This window comes from Thunnus thynnus, chromosome 17 (genome assembly GCF_963924715.1).
Source record: "Thunnus thynnus chromosome 17, fThuThy2.1, whole genome shotgun sequence".
NCBI lineage: Eukaryota > Metazoa > Chordata > Actinopteri > Scombriformes > Scombridae > Thunnus > Thunnus thynnus.
This window is the reverse complement of record NC_089533.1, coordinates 4,853,362-4,874,353: the sequence shown is the minus strand read 5'-3', so window position 1 is coordinate 4,874,353 and position 20,992 is coordinate 4,853,362. Positions and strand designations below refer to the sequence as shown.

The 20,992-nt window shown below is 40.2% G+C and overlaps 1 protein-coding gene across 2 annotated transcripts in view; it reads right to left on the bottom strand.

Annotated features, from left to right (window-relative positions):
- gas7a (growth arrest-specific 7a) overlaps window positions 1-19,186 on the bottom strand; it is a 43,208-nt gene extending 24,022 nt beyond the window's left edge. Inside the window, exons 1-5 of one of the 2 annotated variants that reach the window (XM_067616296.1) lie at window positions 19,047-19,186; window positions 11,800-11,923; window positions 5,647-5,724; window positions 2,808-2,893; window positions 87-149 (exon numbers count right to left, since the gene is read on the bottom strand). In XM_067616296.1, the coding sequence (XP_067472397.1) occupies window positions 87-149; window positions 2,808-2,893; window positions 5,647-5,724; window positions 11,800-11,923; window positions 19,047-19,049 (354 nt within the window). In that variant the 5' untranslated portion in view covers window positions 19,050-19,186. Of the gene's footprint in view, window positions 1-86; window positions 435-2,807; window positions 2,894-5,646; window positions 5,725-11,799; window positions 11,924-19,046 lie in introns of those variants that run through there. The other variant, XM_067616297.1, reaches the window with a different exon arrangement.
- Window positions 19,187-20,992: the final 1,806 nt, after the last annotated feature.

Sequence of the window (20,992 nt, the reverse complement as noted above, 5' to 3'; positions counted from 1 at the left end):
GCAGCAGATGGAAGCACCAGAAGATGAAGAAGAAGAAGAAGAAGAAGAAGAGGAGGAGGATTAAGTTGGAGCTCCTGGGTACTCACAGTTATCTTGGTCTCCTTGACCTCCTTGATCTGCCTCTTGGCCGGCGAAACGGAGCCGGGGGGCTGCGGGGCGAGACAGGAGGGATCGTCAAAACTCTCCTCAGTGTCAAAGCTGGCTTCCATCATCATCCCTCTCACCACCTCCTGCTTCTCTATTCTGGGAAAGCCTCACACACACTCTCTCTCTCTTTCTCTCTCTCTCTCGCTCTCTCTCTCCGTCTCTCTCTCTATCTTTCCCCCGCCACGCACCGAGGCTGCCTCCAGTCTCACAAGCCAGGAGTGAGTGGAGAAGAGTCGCGTTGCAGGGAGAGGGGGGTGTGTAGCAGTGGGAAGGTACGGGTGAGGAGGAGGAGGAGGAGGAGGAGGAGGAGGAGGGGAGGTTTGTAGGGGGGTGGTGGTGGTGGGGGGGGGGGACAGTGGCGGCTGTGGGAGCGTAACGAAGTCTAGCCTCCGGTTAAGCTGCTGTCACATGAGTTTTAAGGTTGAAGTCTGCGAAGAGATGGATGCTGCCTGCGAGGGGGGCGGCTCTGCGTCGCAACCCCCTCACCCAACGACGTACATGCAGAGAGAGAAAGAGAGACCACTGAACCGCTTTGTGGATGAAGATGCTGGAGCATGAAGGGAAGGGGAGGGAGAAAAGAGCATGCGAGTAGGAAGAGAGAAAATTTTTTTTTTTTAAAAAAAGCATGGAGGAGAAAGAAATGGAAAAAGACAGGGAGAGTTAAAAGAGAGTAAGAGAAAGGAGGAGGAGGATGAGGAGGAGGAGGGGGATTTATTTACATGATCCTCGCCACACCTCCCTCGTCCCTCCCCAGAGAGCCAGATAGTGAGGGAGGAGGGAGCAGCTGTGGTGGTGGTGGTGGAGGTGGGGGGGGGGGGGTTGATGGAAATGGTTGAATGATGATCTTTAAAAGACTAATTACGATTGGGAGGGGAACTGGAGGATGGAGGGGGGAGGAGGAGGAGAAAGAGCACAGGAGGGAAAACAGGCAGCCAATGAAATGCAGCCTCTCTGATTATGTGTTTACGTGTTGGGATGAGCTGCATGCACATGAAGGGGTTAAAAAGGTGTGCTGAGGAGGCATATAACAGAAAAATATTTGTGGGAAAAAAAAAACACATTTCTGTGTGTTGAGTGTTTACAGTAAATATGTGCATGCATGCAGCTACGTTGTTATCATCTTCCTCATATGACTGCTCTTCACCTGAGGCGTCAAACACAAGCTGTGTGCAGAGCAGGAGCGGCTACGACGGCACACGTGATCACTGCAGGGGCAGCAGCCCTCTCACACCTTCTCACAACATCCACCTGCGCCGGTCCAACAACAACACCATCACAGCCACAACAAACCACACCGAGGAGCGCGTCGACTCACGTTCTCACCTTTGCTGCACAGAACATGGCGGCGGCAGCTCTGACCAGCACGATCCCAGTCCGGGCTGCCGGAGATCAGGCAGGTTTTTGTGATCGGGGGCTCCAGCGCTCCCAGTGTGAGCTTTGAGTTTTGGCTGGCCTCCTTTCCAAAAGCTGAGAAACTCTGACACGTGTAGTCCAAATCTCAGCCGCCCATATGGCCCAACTGTCTGTCCATCTAGTCTCCTGTGTGATCATGACACGGTATGCCCTCATCTGACTCGTAATTAGTCACGTGGGTTGGCATGTAACCGATGTTGGCCCGGGTTCATCGGAGCTTTAGTGGACGGAGTGGGGCAGCTTTGTCTCACAGAAATACTGATATCATATTGTGAACTGAAGACGGTTAAACGGGAGAAATCGCCAAATGTATTGGAGTCTTTGCAATAAGCCAACGTAAGACAGGAGCAGAGAAGGTGTCAGTGAAAGTGAACTGCTTGCTAATGATTGTTTTTTATTAACCTTTAATCTACAGATTGATCAGTTAAACATTAAAGCTGCATTAACTGATTTTTTGGTCACATGTTCTCAGCAGAAACAATTAGAGAACACAACACTGATGCATCATCACTTTTTAAGTTGATATGTTGAACAAACAGTTGCTTGTTTCCACATCCAGCAGTTACGTAGCAACATTATCATTCATTTGGAGTCGTGTTTCTGTTCACCTGGTGAATGTAAGTCCAATATTCACTCCTTTTTAACTCTGTTTCTGCTCTCTACCAACTCCTGAGGGAAATATCAGGCTCTTTAGCTGCTAAATGCTCCACTATGTTCACCAGCTAGTCTACAGCTAACTGTGTCTGTTTACCGTTTGATGCTGAGCAGGTAGTGTACAGTGGATTTTTTGAGCTTTTTCTCTGAAAACAGCTGCCTGCTGCAGCCAAAAATGACGCTATGAGAGCGCTGGGAGTGAGCCAAAATGGTAAAGTTGCAGCCAGACAGATAAACAATGAGCTGAAACTCCTTAAAGCTGAGGGGAGCTGCAGAGACAGATGACAGTGTATATGTTGGTATAATAAAACATGTTGATTATAGCCGCTTTAAGTGAAAATTGTCCATTGCTATTTCCAAGAGCCGGAGGTGACATCTTCAAATAGTTTGTTTTGTCTGACCAACAGTCCAAAACTCTAAAATATTTAATTTGCAACAATTTAAAACATAGAAAATGAGAAGCTGGAAACCATGAATGTCCAAAGTTGTTGTTAAATTGACTAAAGAAAGAAAAGAAGAACACTTGTCACTGTCTGTGTAGAAACAATGCTGACAACTCATTCTGCTACAGCCTCGTTCAGATTGAGACGTACCTGTTTGTTCATGACAGGTTTCCTCAGAGCAACATTGGCCGTCTCTGTGGGCTGGCTGGGTTTTATTCTGCTGTGGCTTCCATTGGCTGCAGACAGAAACATCATAAACCACACGTTACTGTCAAGAATGACAGCTGCAGTCTCACTTTCAAACAATTACTTCACAATAACGAACAGAAAGGGAATGAGCAATCGACAATTCAATTCGATTACAGCAGAAAGGTCACGTTCTGCTGAGATTTTAATATGTGACATCCTAATGTTGGGATGTCCGAGCTGTTGGCAGCTTCAGAGCCGACAGACACTGATTTGTTCTCCTTCACAATAAACAATGACTATTTCACTCAGCGTCTGAGGCAATTTGAGGCCATGACGGAGCTTTTTTTATCTCCTCTTGGCACTGAATGTTCTTATTTCAGGTATTTGCAGTGTCCGTCCTCTTCTCAGACCCACATATGAACACATGAGCCCGGCCCTGGGGGGCTCACAGCTTTGTGAGCAGCTCTGTAGTAACGTCCCCCGGTTTCATCCTACAGGCTAATGGTTCTATCATCGCCTGTGATTCATGAGCTGTCCGATCGTTGCATATCAAATCGGCCCATCGCCGGCTGAAGGTAAACACGTGAGTCCGGCAGAGTGACCCCTGAAGCTGTGGTCGCTGGTCGGAGCAGGACCGGACCTGCCTGAAGAAAACGGAGGCAACTCTGAAAATAGCGATGGCGGTCACTTAGCTTAAAGGAGCCTTAAGAAGTCCACGACCTTCACTGACTTTTGTTAGTGACCGATTCAATTTAACAGCGTCAACAACTCTCTGAGACTCTCTATAATTGACATGAGTGAGTCACATTTGCACAAAAGAGAGAAAGTAACAGAAGGAATATTTTATCATCTAGGCTACTGGAATATTAATTGTGCTTTGTCCTTCACAGAAATGTCGGACTTTCTTGTAGTCCAATCTTTACCAAGTTAGGATATAATTCAACATTTTGGAAGATACGCTTATCACTTTCTTTGTGGGAGTTAGATAAGAAGATGCTGCTTTCCTGTCTGTGTGTTGAAGAGGACATTTTCACACGCACATTTACAGGTCTGTATTTATATCCTGGGGCTCTACTAGAATAATGTTGCATAATTTACAGTTTTAAAAAAATCCTTATTTATCTTATACCAACCCTTTATGCAGCCCCTCAGTTCAGCTTCTGTCTGAAATAGGCTGTTTTAACTCCCTGTCCCTCCTGATAAGCCCAGAGGCTACGTAAACAAACAGTAGCAGTCGGATTTCGCTTCTTTATCTCATTCTTTACTTGAAATATAAACTTCTCAAATACATCCGTGCATGTTCAAGCCCGAATCAGATCCCAGCCCGGACTGGCAGGAGGTAGAAGGATAAACTGTGGTCCGCCAATTAAAAGTCACAGCACATAACTCCATAACTCTAAAACCAGATATTGACATTTTTACCTGTCTTTATGCTAAGCTAGGCAAATCCCCCTCTTGGCTCCAGCTCTGTACAGACATGAGAGTGTTATCAATCTTCTCATCTACCCTTGGAAAGAAAGCAAATAAGCATATTTCCCAAAATGTTAAACTATACTCAGTTAAGGAATGAGTCTCTACCTCAGAAATAGTCTAAATGGAAATAGCAACAGTTAGGGAATATCCTGAGTAATTTCTGATTATACATGTTGTTACTGAATTTTTAAAATGTATTTTTTTTTAATGTTTTGAGCAGCACAAACAAAATTCAATTGATCCTCCATGTATTGAGGGGGCAACAGTCATTTCAAATGCATTTTATTTATGTTTTTTGTCATTTAAAGGTTGGGATCATCGTCTTAAAATGGAATTAGGATCTTCGACGAAGCACGAATGAGCTTATTAAAAAACAAGAAATTGTAGCATCTAGCGAAGTCATAACCCTCTACCTGCTCTTTGCAAAGAAAAACAAACAAGCAGATTTGCATTATCTGTATTTGTTGTACATGTGTTCATGTATGTGTATCTGCGATGCTAATTTTCAGCAATTCAGCCTTGTCTCGTGAACTTCCCTTTGGACGCTGCATCATTAGTCGGTTTAATACTCGGTTTCCTGTCCAGAGGTTGAAGGAGACGACCATCTAAACCCGGCCTTCATTAAACTTCTCTCTCTCTCTAAGGAGGCTCACACTTGTCTGGTTGAATGCTGACAAACTCCCCTGCAGCTGACTGCCTCTAAGTGTGTTTAGGCTGCATGCCAGCAGAAAGAAGAAAACCATCTGCTATCTGCTAAGATGCTGTTAGCGAGCGTGTTGCTGGCAGCGATGAAACATAATAAGCCAGTCATTAAGGAAATGTAGGATTTGATCCAGTAACACTAACTGAGGTTCATGATAAAGTCGGACACAGCGGAAAATTGTTTTACAAGCGGGATTTGTCAAGAACGAAATGTGACTCTTGGAAGTCTCTTGGAAATACAGTGAAGCACTATTGTGTCAGTTAAACTACTCTGCTGAAGGAATCTGGTTTTAGCATAATAAGCAGATTACAGCTGATGAATGATTGCCCAAAAGGCTTCATCTGTCCGACTGGAAAAATGTTAAAAATTAAGTCATGACCTGTAGCTCCACATGGAAACCATCTGAATGGAAAGAGCAATTTACCCAATGAATACAGGAAACAGAGCTTCTTAATATCTTTGTCATTCTTTACCACTGAAACCTTCATCAAACTCTTTTATCTCATTTCTACATTCAGCCTCCATTTTTCAGTGTTTGTTTGCTCATGTGGATGTTTGTTATGTACATGATTTAGAAATAGAGTCCAAAAATGGATGTTTACAAATGTAAAGGCCCAGTTTTACCATATGGTGAGGAGTTCTGTTGTGCCAGTGATCTCTGCGGGGCCTCAGCTGACATAGAGGGGCGTCGCCATGTTGTTTCTGGAATGACACAATCAACAGGAAGGATCACGGTTGAAGAAGAGAACGTGGCACAATTTCACAGAACATCAAGTCCTTCACAGCAATTCTTGCACGTCAACATTTTGTTCATTCTGAACATTTGATAAGAGGACAGGTGCTGTAATAATGTACACACTAGGGATGTGCAGAGGGCCCCAGTATTTGTATTTGTATTTGTTGAGGCAGCAAAATTATTTGTATTCAAATAAAAGTGGAAAGAGTTTAATTTAGGAAATTAAAGTGTTACAATAAGTGTTCATGAATAAACTAGGTCCCCACACTGGGTCTCAGACTGGAGTCTCCCAGATGATAAAATGACTGTGCTGAGCTAAAACTTTATTCATCACTTCATTGCAGACAGACCTCTACTTATTTATACACTCACAACACAGAGACAGCACACCATGTAACGTGTAGGGAAGAACTTCAAAGGCGATTATTGCTTTGCACTTTTGATTTATGCCTAATTTTTACAACCAAACTTTGTGGAAAGCAGAAGGGTAACAACAGGTTATGGAGAGTCCCTTAGGAGCACTTGGCTCGTGTCAGTAGCTCAGCTTCATCTCTGGGGAACACCCCCAACTCTGGGAGTGATGTCCAAATAAGGAAATGTGCATCATGTAGCAGGTGGATGTGACTCCCCTCGTTGAGACCTGCTGATAGACGTAACAGCGGAGCAGAGGAGAGACACTGAGATAGCGATGTAACCGACCTGTGCGCTGGTATTTGACATGGTTTTTTTTTCTCTCAAAACCAAATATTTTTTAAAAATATTTAAATGAAACAAATATTCATAAAAACCCACTATTTGTGCTTTGCCGAATAACGTATTTGTATTCGGGCACACCCCTAGTACACACCCAAACTGGCAAGTTTTATACAAAACACTACAGCGTACAGAGTTGATACAGAACCCACATCAACACCCCTCTTGTTTTAATTAAGGCTGCAACTAACCATTATTTTCATTATCGATTAGTCTGGTTTATATTTTGGTCTATAAAATATCAGAAAATAGTGAAAAATGGCGACATACTCAAATGTCTTATATCCTGGCCAACAGTCCAAACCCAAAGATACTCAGTTTACCACCATAGAAGACAAAAACATTCACATGCTGGAACCAGAGAATTTTTGACATTTTTTCTTTAAAAAATAACTCAAAACTAATAATAAAAATAGTTGGTGATTTTAATTTTTTGTTGATCCACTAATTGCTTAATCCAGTGGTTCTCAAAGTGGGGTCTGGGGACCCCCAGGGGTCCTTGAGGGAGTTCTAGGGGGTCCCCAGCAAAAGAGGAATAATTTATTTTCACTATGAGTAACACACTGATATAATGTATGACTGTTTGGGTTTCATACACTTTCTATAACAAAACATATAAAAGCAAAACTCTTATCAGATGGATTGTCAATTTTTTGTGTCAGTTTAAGGGTCCTTGATGTGAAAAAGTTGCATTAAAATCAAACATCATTAGTTTTGATGAGGTGTATGGTCCTCTGTAAACCCTTTTAATGTGAATATGACACATTTAAGAATGGAGTTCAATAGCATTTTATCAAATTCAATGCCAGTATCGAATCCCTTCTCAAATCTTATTTAGTTTTCTACATTTGAAGGTAACTAAAAGCTAAAATAACTACAACTCTTGTTGTCTGAGAAGGCAGAAACTGTTTTCAGCTGAAGCCCGATTAACGTTCACAACCTGAAAATGAGCTCAGTGGTTTAATATATGAATGTGTTCATTAAATGTATCTGACAGATTTAATTAACAGCTGCAGCCTTCTGCACTTCACCACCCACTTACTCCAAATACTGAAGGTCCTGATTCAAAATTATTACATTTATAAATCTGAATAAAAAGGTTGATCTTATATGAATGATGTGAGGTTGATCAGCTGATCATTTATCTGTGAAACTACAAAAACACACACAGCTTGCTGGCGGTCGTACAGAGGTGTTACAGAGTGATGTGTTTTTGTTTGAATACAGAAAGCAGCACATTAACCAGAGAACTGTATTATTTCAGCTGTTACAGAATTAAGGTTAATAAACTACAGTTGATCTAATCTGCTGCTGGTAATGTCTGACATTTTAATCAAAGGCTAAAAATTGGAAACTCCCACCAATATGTTTTCCTTTTTGCTAATAAAAAAGTGAGGATCTACACAGAGTCCCTGAGTTTTTTTCTTCCTCTACCAATATGTCATCTTTGAATAAAAGAAATATTAACACACACCCTCAAACTCTCTTGGCTATATGAAGAACTTTAGACATTTTGTCTTGTTATTGTGATTTTCTCATATAGCACATGCTTTTTGCCTATCTGATGTCCCCATTTCAGCACCAGAAACCATTAGATTTCCTTTTTTAAATATCACTCTGTAAAAGTAAAAACTAAAATTGTGTTTTTCAAACAGACATGAGAAAACATTTTGGAAGGGGAAAGGTGTGATCTGTAAAGTTAATTTCCTAAAAAGATAAAACAGGAAGATTCTACTTATCCATGTATGTGAACCTTTGGGGAAAGAAATACTCTTCTGGATGATTTCCAACTTGCCTGCTGTGTTTTAGCTCTCTATCACACACAAGTCACATATCAGGACTCATTCCACTTAGTAGAGCAGGAAGTCATTTACGCTGTAATAGCAGTGTTCTGTGTAATCTGAGTCTTCTAATAAAGAAATAATGTAGTGTCTGTCAGCACAAATGTTTTGCCAGTGCTGTTACTATAATGGCAAGAACTCGAGGAACAAATGTCCAAACGTGTGGATGGGAACGTGAAAGTTTGAATATCACATCACACAGTAACACATATTATATAATATGACATATTCTGCACATCTCCAGGTCTATATTTATATTCTGGGACTCTACTGGAATATCTCTGCATGATTTACAGTTATTTATCTTATTCTGGCCCTTTATGCAGCCCCTCAGTTCAGCCTCCGTCTGAAACAGGCCGTTTTAGCTCCTGTCTCTTTAAGGCCCGCCCTCACAAAGAGCCCACTCTGTTCTGATTGGTCAGCTTCAGGAAGCTTCCTCTTTCTCTGGCGGTTACGTATACAAACTATAGAAGTAGGATTTCACTTTTTTTCCCTCGTTCTTTACTCAAAATATGAACTTCTCAAATACATCCATACATGTTTGAGCCGAAATCATCAGACCCAAAATATGCAAATAGACAATGAGAACCACAAAGACGACAGAGTGGACGGCCGTCCATGGGCATGTGCGAACAATTTGATGTCATCACAAGGAGGAATCTGGGTATCTGGCTTATTTTGACTTGAAGGCAGCACACATACATACCTACCTCAAGTTTGCACGCACTGAGTTCTTGCTTGTGGGACACCATGGAGCCTTGCGCGAGCCTCGCTCAACTAGGATACAAGCTAACAAGCTAACCTGGCGCCCAGCTGTGATAACAGAGCCGAGCTTAGGGAGAGCTGACCGGGGGTTGGTGCTGAAGCTCGGTAGTTAAAAACACGTCTGGATGAATATTTTGTCTTGGTTATATATTTAAACTCTCCAGGCTGCCATTTAACCCGTGAGGTAAAGTAGTTTTCCACCAATCATAGTTACTCGGCTGTAGGCCAACATCGTTTCCTGCCACAACATGATTTAAAGTGTTTTCTGTGTCGTCAGGTACTGCTGCTCCATTCAGCCATCACATAATCAGACTAACATACCAGTATGTATGTATACCATAACAGTATATAAATGACAGAAAATCACAAAAAGCATGTTATGTCCCCTTTAAGGTTGGTTAATGTATGAATAGGTTTAGGCAACTAAAACACAGTAATTCTTTCTTATCATTCCAAATCCCTCTGTCATATTTGCAACTCCGAGGGGATTAACTGGAAAGATTTCATCTGATTTGCTTTACTTCTGCTTTCTAATAAATACGGTAAAACACACAGTCTCAGTAGCAGCTTTTTGTTTCCATATTCAGACATGAAACGAAAAAACCTGTAACAAAATAAAGAGTGACTGCTGCAGCATATGGCTTCTGAATGTAAAAATAGCTTTTGAGTGTTTTTTTGCTCCAGTGTGTGTGTGTGTGCTGTGAGCCAAAGTGCAATCACTGCCAGAGTTGTTGTTGATGTAGCCTTGGTCTGTCCTGTGGGAGCCTGTCTTATCCCCCTGGACGCCTTCCCAAATGAGGTGTAAAACACACAAACACACACACACACACACACCCATACAGCACATAGCATGTTTGTGAAAGGTCGCCTGCCTTCAAGCTACTGTATTAATGTAACCCTTTTTAGTGTCTTGTTAGGTAGCAGCGTATTAGAGCAGAAGACAAACATCCTTCCACCTCTGAATCCACAGATCTCTCTGCGGAGTTACCGGCTGCGCTGCTGAAGGCCTGAAGTGCCACACGTTTAAGATAATCAGATTAACGTGGGTCGAATCTGTGGGTCTGTCTCCACATGAATGGACTGCTGAGACACGATGATGGGGAGGAATGATAATGAGTCATCATAGTTCACAGCGTTCAGGCAATGAGAGCTGAACGCCATGATAACCAGAGTAAACAACATGAGGAGGATATCTTCAGTTTGCCATATGTTTACTAATCAGATTTCAACCCTGTCTCCTACAAATTATGTTTATATAGTGCAAATTTTTTTCTCAATTATGTTACATTGACAAACGTAACGTCTGCCTGGATTATGTTGTTGTTACAGTATGTCTGAGGTGGTCGGGGTATGGTCCCGCGTATGGTTAATTTTAGGCAACAAAAGTACTTGGTTAAAGGGGACATATGCTTTTTGTGATTTTCTGTATTTTTTATGATGTTGGATGTCTATGTTAAAGGTAGAGTCAGTCATTATTGAGAAAGATGGTAAATATTCTAACTAAGCACCTAAACAAATACACCCCTCCCTTCCTGCACCTTCAGAAGCTCCGCCCCCCAAACTCATGGATGCGCATTGCCAATATGGTGGACTCCAGAGCGATGCGTTAACATGTGAGCACAACAGTCCATCCACACTTTCCCCACTTCTCACTCGACCTGCGTCCAGTGTCTCTGTCGTCTGTCAGCTGCAGCTCCTGGTGAGCTGATAGGACAAACTGTCTTCACCAGGCTGACTGACAGCAGAAATTTACTCAACCAAAACAGTTTGCATGTCAGCTCCACAGGAAAAAATCAACAGTGTTTGTATTTATTGATTTATTGATACAGTTTATAAGTTGAAAACACATATACATCAGGATATTTGTGTAATTTAAACAACTGCCTGCTGAGATATTGCTCCACTAAACGTGACAGAAACAGACTCAGGGGTCTCCCGCATTGTTGTGTTGTGTTGAGAAGTTGAGAAGTTGACATTTCGAGTAAAGAATGAGAAAAAGAAAAATCCCACTAATACTGTTGGTTTACGTAGTCTCAGGAGATGCCAGGGGCAGCTTCCTAACCAATCAGAGCAGAGTGGGCTCATCAGGAGGTGGGCCTTAAAGAGACAGGAGCCTGTTTCAGACTGAGGCTGAACTGAGGGGCTGCATAAAGAGCTAGTAAGAGATAGTTTTTTGCGTTGTAAATCATGCAAAGATATTCCAGTAGAGCTACAGATTATAAATACAGACCTGGAAATACGCATGATACGTCCCCTTTGAAATGGAAGCCAATTTTAGCCAATGAAAAAAAAACATTGCCATGAAATGATGAGACATTAACTTATTAAATCAAATTTTGACTCACCATGATCATGCAGAACTTTTGGTCTATTTGTTCTTTCTCTTCTTTTTTTCTCTTCCTGACAGTATTTGGCTTCCATACTTTTTAATCATTGATTGCTTTTTTAAAAAAAACATTGTGAAACTCACATAATCAGCAACATATTTGCTTTTTTCTCTTCACCTTTTATTATATGAACCATCTTCTGGCCTGTCCAACTTCATTTATTGTGAAACACAGCAGATTTCAGATGCTTGTGGGCATGAAATCCTTTTGAAAATCACTTTTCACCAATCTGCTCCTTGCAGATATGAATCCCAGCAGATGGTCTGAGGCTTTCTCTTTGTTTTCCGGCTCTTACCTTTACTGGAGCTGTTGACGTAATACTTCTGTCCCTCAGGTGACATGTAGCTCCTCCACCCTGGGGGAAGAGGCCGGCTGTCTGTCTCCTCCCTGGGTGCAGCAGAGCTCACGGCCGCTGGCTCCTGTCGAACACAAACACATTTCACCACCACAGTACAAACTGTAACAGATCAGTGATGTTTACTTGTGTTTTCTCCCATTCGTGGCATTAATCAATTTTCTCATACTTAGTATTCTCTCTTCAGTGTGAAATTCTTGTTTTTAACTCTTTAGGAACATTTTAGTGAATGAAACTTGCCCACAAAAGGAGTGGAACCTGTAGCCTTATATGTGTTTTAAGGGCATGGATTATGCTAATGATCAAATCTCATGAACAGGTGACTTTCATCAGGCTGAAACGAACGATTTACAACAAGTCTGTGCAGTTAAGAGAGTTTGTTGAATCCGACTTGGAACATTTTTTACGAGCAAACCTCACAGAAAAAACGCAGGATATGAATGTGAAAATGTTCTTGCAGGCCCAATCTGTTCTAATCAGTAAAAACTTAATTTAGTTGATTAATTTAGGACATTATGAAAAATAAGTATAATGTTCTGGTATAATGTTCACTACATAATGTGGTCATTGACTACTGAGGATCTTGAGCGCTGTGAAAATGAATGTTTTTCTCTGAGTGAAACAACCCAACTCATACAGTTTAATTCATCCTCAGTAACAGGAACATTAAAATCTAATTAGTTAACCTTATTTTGAAAAAAGCATGCAGACCGATTGCCTTAAAAAAACTAAATTTTTCATCTTTGCTCAAGAGCCACACAGAGACACAAAGAAAGCATTAAACATTGTTACTTGCTGAAGCTTTTGTAGACACTGTACAATCCATCACACCATCAGTAACAATTATACAAATGTCCAAACAAAAATACAATCATCTTGTATTTTTGGAGAGAAAGCATGTTGTTCAGTCGGCCCTTTCCCTAAAGACTGTGAACCCAAACCAGACAGCTTTATACGTCTCCAGAAGCAAAGCAGTCAGGTCCCTAAAAGGAGACTTCCACAAACTGTTACACCTTCTTACAAATAAATACAGTCATACGATGATCCCACAGAGACCTCATGGTCAATCAGTGACTTCAAACAAAAGACATACTTCAACTTTAGCTGGCTTAGGTACCTCATGATCCACACAGGTTCTAAGACAGTAGACTTAAGGCAAAGATATCTCTGGTTAACCCCAGAAATCAGCAAACAACCCTAAGATAGACACAAGTTCAAGAATTCAACTAGCCTAAAAGCAGGATTTCTTCACCATCATGTATACGAGAATGACCCTAACCCTAACCCTAACCCTAACCCCCTTAGTTTGAAAACAACATTTGTAACAAACATACAAAAGATTTATAAAATGATAACCTATTATTCGGTTTTCTATGAATATGAATAGATATTGTATGTTGTACTAACAAATGCTTATTTATAGTATACTTACACTTGAGTTAGTTAAGTAATTTACAAAAAAAACTATATAGAGTACTTGATCATTTACTTAAGATGTGACTTGATTCAGTATAAACTACTCATAATTACTATTAAATCATTTCAAGTGAAATATACTTTGTGTGTAACAACAAACAACACATTTATTTAACTTTGGCTACCTACTGTGACATGTCCTGCAACTTAGAATTTCTCAGTTGTATTTACTTAAACTAGGGATGTGCAGAGATCCCAGTATTTGTATTTGTATCTGTATTTGTTGAGGCAGCAAAATTATTTGTATCTGTATTTGTATTTGAATAAAAGTGGAAAGAGGCTTATTATGATTACTGAGCTAAAACTGTACTCATTGCCTCATTGCAGCCAGACCTATCTATTTGTACACCCATAACACAGAGACAGCACACCGTGTATCATGTAGGGAGGAACTTCAAGGGCAATTATTGCTTTGCACTTTTCATTTATTGCCTATTTTTTACAACCTAACTTTGTGGAAAGGAGAAAGGGAGAGTCAGGTTATGGAGAGTCTTTAAGAGCACTTTGCTTGTGTCAGTAGCTCAACTTTATCTCTGGGGAACACCCTCAACAAATAATTTTTAAAATATTTGTATGAAACAAATATTCGTTTAAAACCCACTATTTGTGCTTTGCCAAATAATGTATTTGTATTCGGGTACACCCCTAACTTAAACACACAATACATAATTTCAGCCGCCAGGGGTCTCTCAATCAAAACAATAACAAAAGACAGAGTGTGATGATGGTGTGAAGTAGCAAGGGATCATGGGAGTTGTTGTCTTCGTTGTTAAATAACCAGCTTCACCGGGAAAGGATTACTCCAGTGTTAATCATTCGGGATGTTTTTAGCGGGAGCCGAATTATCCACAGAGGTCTCCTCCTCTCCAGAACAAACAGACCCAATGATTACAGGTAAAAACACTAATTAAAGCTGTTTCACCTAAAAAATCTATATTTCTCCGACGATGTTTGGTGACCACCGGACTTCCTGGAGGGGCTGTTAGCTGAGCTGCTGCTAACGTTTGCCCAGTTTTTTTCTCTGATAACTTAAGATCCAGACGTCCAATGACTATAACCCTTCTTCCGGCTAAAAGATACATTTAAAAATGACCTAAATTTATCATGAAAATGTGGCTTAAAACTGAATAAAAGTCCATTTATAACAGTTTCTGTGGAACAACCACAACGCCGATGTATTATCTTGTATGTGTGTAAGTTACTCTTTGGTAGACGCCATTGTAGAGGACAAACACAGCGCCGCCGTATGCATCTTGTGCGTGTTTTCTCTTTGGTAGAGGAGGTATGATGTCATTGACATGCGACCAAATGAAACGGTCCGTTACTTTGAATAAATTACAGATTTCTCTGGGTTTGAAAATTGTTGGAAACATTTGGGATAATGTAAGTACACAACTCAACAACATATATAACATATTCCACATTAAAATGTCTAAAAACAACTAGACCTAATTATATTTTATACCTTTAAGCATCAATCTGATTTACTTGTTGCAAACCGATCGCCTTAAAAAGACCCAGTAAGTGTTACTCGCATAACTTAAGCGCTTCAAACATCCAACTGTATAATGTCAAGCTGCTGCTGCTTCGTTAAAGTTTATAGAGTTACAACATTTCTACAAGCTTGCATATGCAGTAAATGTAAATGTGGGAGTCGTGACAGCCTCAACAATAAGTGATGTTATTATCATCAAATTCTCATTCTGCTTTTCAGCAGTTCCCACTTGCTAAGTAATGGTGTTATTCATATGGTGAAATGTGATCCACTGAATGGATAAATAATGATAAATGCTCGGTTCACCTTATCAGCAGTCCCCAGGAGCCTCCACCATGAAGGCGTTTTATAGCAGCCACTCTAAGCACACTGGGCCAGAAATTATTGCAATGTGCTTTACAAGGGAAAAGTCATTTTTAATCTGCAGGATCTGGCTGACTGTTCATTTTCAAATGCAGCAGTGCACGACCCATACAGATCTGGCTGCTGAATCTGACACAGGCCCTGCTGAACTTCAGGACTCCAATGAGACGTCTGAGGGGAGGTGGGTGGAAGCGATTGGACAGATTTATAAATGGCGGAGATTATTAACGGAATGATAAAGTAGTCGTATCATGTTCTTTTTGCCCGCACCAGCGACAGGGCAGAGTGGGTGGATATAGGCGATTGATGTATAACATTAAAGGGACTCACTGGATCTTTCTATCTCTGCTTCTGATGTATGTTTGATGTGAAAGCAGCGGATAGCTTCAGCTGTGGTTTGCTGCAGTATTTTAGCAGCTGAATTCACACTGAGGGGACGTTTACTGCACAGAAAAGATAAGTGACGTCCTCTGCTGACAGTGACTCATGTAAGGTCAACCCATTTCATTGAGAAGAAAGACGTCAGAATCAGTTGTTTAAGCAAGTACATCAAAACTATATATATCTCTGTTCAAGTGACAGATGGCCTCTATCAGCTGTAGTAATTATGATGGCAGCGAGGGAGGAAATCAGGTGACGTTATTACAAAGCGAGAAAGTCCACGTAGGTAAAGTCAAGTCAATTTTATTTATATAGAGCCAAATCACAACAGATGTTATCTCAGGGCACTTTTCACACAGAGCAGGTCTAGTCCACACTCTTTCATTTACAAAGACCAAACATTCCCCCATCAGCAAGCACTTGGCGACAGCGGCGAGGAAAAACTCAGAGAGGTTAATTAAAAAACACCATTTATTTTCTGTTTCCAACCACGAGTCAACACTGTTTTTTAAAAACCATGACCGTGATCGTCCCCTAACCTTAGAGGATATGACTGGTGATTTTCTGTATTTTTCTTATTATCAACAAATCTCTGATCTACTTACAAGTATTATGTGTGTATCCAAAGCTTGATAAATCTCATTCCTCTATGCTGTAGACCTCTGTTGTTTTCCCTAAAAAATGTAAAAAAACACGTCAATGAGCCACACCGCTGCACTGGGTGACATGTTCCTTCATCATTAAGAGTTTGGGCACGTTATTTTCTTCAGAAACGGTTCCAAAGACTAATAACAGCAATCACATTTTCATTCTCTGAAGAGAAGTTCCGTGTAAGGCAGACACCTTTACACAGAGTACTACATTATCAATTTCTCAAAGAACTTCAGTACAAAGTCAAGAGGTCGTGATATGTAGCACAACATGCTAGCAAAGAACTGTAAACAGAACCGCGTTCTCGCACATGCTCAGTGTTGTCTGCCTTACACAGAACCACTCTCCGGCGACTGAAACATGATTGTTGTTATTAGTCTTTGGAGCCATTTCTAAATAAACTACTGAGCCCAAACTCTTCTGTTGGCAAGTGAACATGTCACCCAGTGCAGCGGTGTGACTCACCGACATGTTTTTAATAGTTTTTGGACAAAAACTGAGGTCTACGGCACGGAGGAATAAAATATATCAGGCTTTGGATACACACACACAGTACTGGTAAGCAGATCAATTCATTGTTGGTTTGGCTCTGCAGATAATTGCAGATGAATGCAATTTTTAAGAGGCAGGATTAAAATATGAACGCACTGAAAACCATCCATATTTTATTCTCACACTAACAAATCAAATCATTAAATCCTCCACCTTGAAGATAAACCCTTATCATGAGATTTTTTTTATCATCACCCATTTATCCTCCTTCCTTTTCATAATGATTTCACATGCCCTCTGGCTGCCAAGGAGAAGTGCAGCCGAATGGCATCTGAGCTTTTATGGAAACTCTTTTAAAAAAAGAAAAACACAGATCCTTAACATAGCCTTGCCAAATCCCATAGTCCCCTGGGGCAGTGCTATCAGTGTTACCCTGAAACCAGGATCTTCACTCCAGTCGTGTTAGCTCACTTTTCTCTGAATAGGAAGAAACTAACAAGACAGGCTGTGTCAGACTCCCGCAGAAGGAAGGATGCCTCTCGCTGCTTTCCTGAGCTTCAGTTGGTTCATGAGGACTGACAGTGGAAAGAAAGAAAGCTTTGAGCTCGCTTTATACCTGGAAAACTGGATTAATGGACTTCAACATTCTTAAGGAAGTGATGGAGAGGAGCTGATGTTTAAATTTCTGTGCTTTTGTCCTCCATTGCTGCACCTTATTCACCATATAGAGCCATAATTTTTAATAAAAGGTATAGTGATAAGCACCAGACTAATATGATGGGAAAAATAAGTTAAAAATGGGACATCTCACCCCCCCAAAAAAGAGTAAAGTTTTATATTATCATAACAGAAATCTATTTTGGGTCCTAATCTGAATGCACTGTATAAGCAATCTTAAAAAATCAAAAAGGAAAAGCTTCTGTGTGTAATTTTAGACGTCTCCGACAAAAGCACAATTTCTCACATGGTTAGTTCCTGAGCCTCGAGGCAGCTGCTGAGATTTTCAAACTGCAGCAATTATAAAAAACAAAAAAACAAATAAACCAAGAGGAAGCCTCAAAGAGGAATGTACAGTCACTCCACACAGGATGCTGATAAAGAAGAAGAAGAAGAAAAAAAAAAAACAGTGGCGGGCATAGAAACAGCAATGAGCCCTTTATTCTCTCAGAGGCTAAATGAGCATATAGTGATGCATAAATCAACCCACTGGCAGCTTTTCTTCCTGCAGAGCTCTGAGTGTGTCAGCAGAGACGCATCTTAAAACCAAATGTTTGAAATACATAAACAGTCCCAGTTACGACACAACATTTGAGGGGAAAATGTGGACATAGATTGTACAACCTAATGGTGGTAATCTGATATTTTCTGAGCAATTAGGTTTGAAACAGTGATTCCCAACTGGTTCATTCTGAGTGGATCATGAGCATTTAGGCAGTTTGCTTTGAATTGCAGTAAATTTCACTGTTTTCTAGCACAACAGTGTTTTTACTGTAGTACCATTTCATGTGTAGAGGTGCAACAACCTGCAACTTTACAGCACAAGTAACCTATCAATGCCAGCTCTGATGGTCATGTAACCCTTGCCTTGCACGTTTGATGACTGTAGTGATCTTTCCAGAGTTTCTAGAAGTTGAAACTTTGTGATCTTAATAAAGATAAACAATGATTAATTTGTCAGTGCAAAGAAAACTACACCTCCCTTTTGCTTTTTTAGCTGTCTGAATGGCTGTTAAGTTAAGATTGTGTCCTGATGTCTCAAGAAAAGCAGGATCCTGAGGCTAAACCCCGTTGGCAACTAATTTAAAAACTTTATTTACTCCTCCATAACTGAAAGGATTCCCTCCATGGGGTGCTGGTCTGGAGTACAGATCTCACCTCAAACCAAATATCTACATGTTTTTCTTTATTTCTGCATGAGCTAAGATTTTGAATGCATCCAGCATCTTCTTGTTCTGCTCATCGCTCATCTGAAAATTTAATTATAAGCAGTTAATATGCATAAATACGAAAATAACTCTTTTAGCGACGCAAGGTGAGATTTGAAGTTTCTTTACATATCTGCTGTAAAACACTTACTCTGACACATAAAACAGAAAAGAGTTTTAAAAAAAATACTGTAGGGGGACCATGAACATCTGTGGATATGTCTGCATGGTTGCGTTATTTACTGGTAAAGATGCAAACATGCAAAATGTACACAAAATTTTAACCAAGTCTCTAGTGACAAAACAGCCTGCCATACAGCTTAATGTACACATCCATATCTTATATATATACATATCTTACTGTATCTATTGCAGTTTTGAGGCCAGTAAAATGAAGTTCTTACCATGCTGCTACTGTATGCTGTTGTTGTGCTGAAGAGCCAGTCAGTCAACCAGCCACTGGAAATATGAATGAAGGGACAGCAGATAACTTTTTACACTTATTGGACCCAAAATGATCCCAAAGCCTGCGGGATCTTATGGCTAAAGAGGAAGGAATGAAGAAACACTGAATATGTTTCAAGCTAAGTGCCTTCTTTTTTCCTACTTGTGCCAAATAAAAGGCCTGGTTTTGATCAATGTGAGACATTTTCTATGAGTCATTGTCTGTGTCAGTGTCTGACAGATGGACACAAAAGCGGACACTGTCAGACTGAGCTGTGATGTACGCAGGCACAACAAGGACTTGTTTGAATTGAATTGACTCTGCATATAGCGAGTGTCATTCTGGTCATCCTCCATTCAAACACACAAGGTCTTTCTCTCACAGGAGAATGCAGCCACTTGTGGATATACTGCAGCGCCGGCTGGGGCCAAGATTTAAAAGACATATAGTTAACTCTGCAACAGTTTACTACAATTCATGGCAATTAAAAATAACTCAAAGACAAAGAAGAGCTGTTAACAAAAAAACAAATATTCTGTCCTTCTTAAGGCAAATGCAAAAATAAAAACTATCTAAAAACTTGAAGCAGCTATAATCAATATTTTTTATCCATACAGAGCTTTATAGCAACTTTCAGCTCATTGTTTAGCGCTCTGGATGCAACTTTCAGGCAGCTGTTTTCAGAGAAAAAGCTCTAAAAAGCCACTTTACACTACCTGCTCTGCACCAAACAGCAAACAGACACAGTTAGCTGTAGACTAGCTGGTGAACATAGTGGAGCATTTAGCAGCTAAATAGCAAGATATTTACCTCAGGAGTTGGTAGAGAGCAAAAACAGAAGCTAAAAGAGAGTGAATATTGGACTTACATTCACCAGATGGACAGAAAAATGACTCCAAATGAATTGGTGTTCAATATATCAACTTATATCAACAAAAATCTGATGATATGACCTTGTTGTGTTCAAAGCGTTTGTTTCTGCTGCCCCCAAGTGGACAAAAAAAATCAGTTAATGCAGGCTTAAGATACACTCCCTAATTTTGTTAGCTCTGGTACAGCACCCAAAAAAACTTACTAGGTCATAAACTTAAAATATGTATTAGCACAGTGCCCCTAATAATTTTCATAATCTGACTAGTTTATGGCAAGTTCTTTAATTCTGAAAAAGAAATTCCAAAAGACAACTAATTTTTTAAGGAGTTGTACGAAGCTGCAAAGACAATCCAAATAACAAAGGGATGCAGAGACAAGATATTTCATTATTTCATTATTGTGTTTAGATTTGTTTTCATTTTGGATCTGCATTGGAATACAAATAAACTGTGTCGCAACACAGCAAACATCAACAAATTAATAATAAATTAAATTAAAGGAGTAGTTCAGCATTTGGTTTTCTTGTCGATTAGATGAGAAGGTCGATACCACGCTCATGTCTGTGCGTTAAATAAATGATGCTAGAGCCAGCAGGTGGTTAGCTTAGCTTAGCATAAAGACTGGAAGGCTGGCCCAAGGGTTAAAAAAGGTTTACCTACCAGCATCTCTCAACTTTTCTCATTATCACATTAAATCTCACACAAAAACTGTAACTGGGAATTGCATTTTGACCAGCAGAGACACCAGTGGTCCTTTAATAATCTTTCTGTAATGTTCATCTCATATCTCATGATTTAAGTTATCATTGAGGTTACAAGTTTTGATTATGCAGTTTGTGATGGAAATTTAATTTTTCTCTCACCTTTAAATGTTTAGTTGGTAAAAAAATGTTTCAGAATTTGGGCTTTAATAAATTAATCAAAACATTTGCATGTTCTCCTCCTCATTCTGTCACCACTGATCAAAGTAGCTCCAAAATAAAAGCCGAAAGAAAAGGGGAAAAAAAAGCTATTTTTGTTACATTGTCCATTT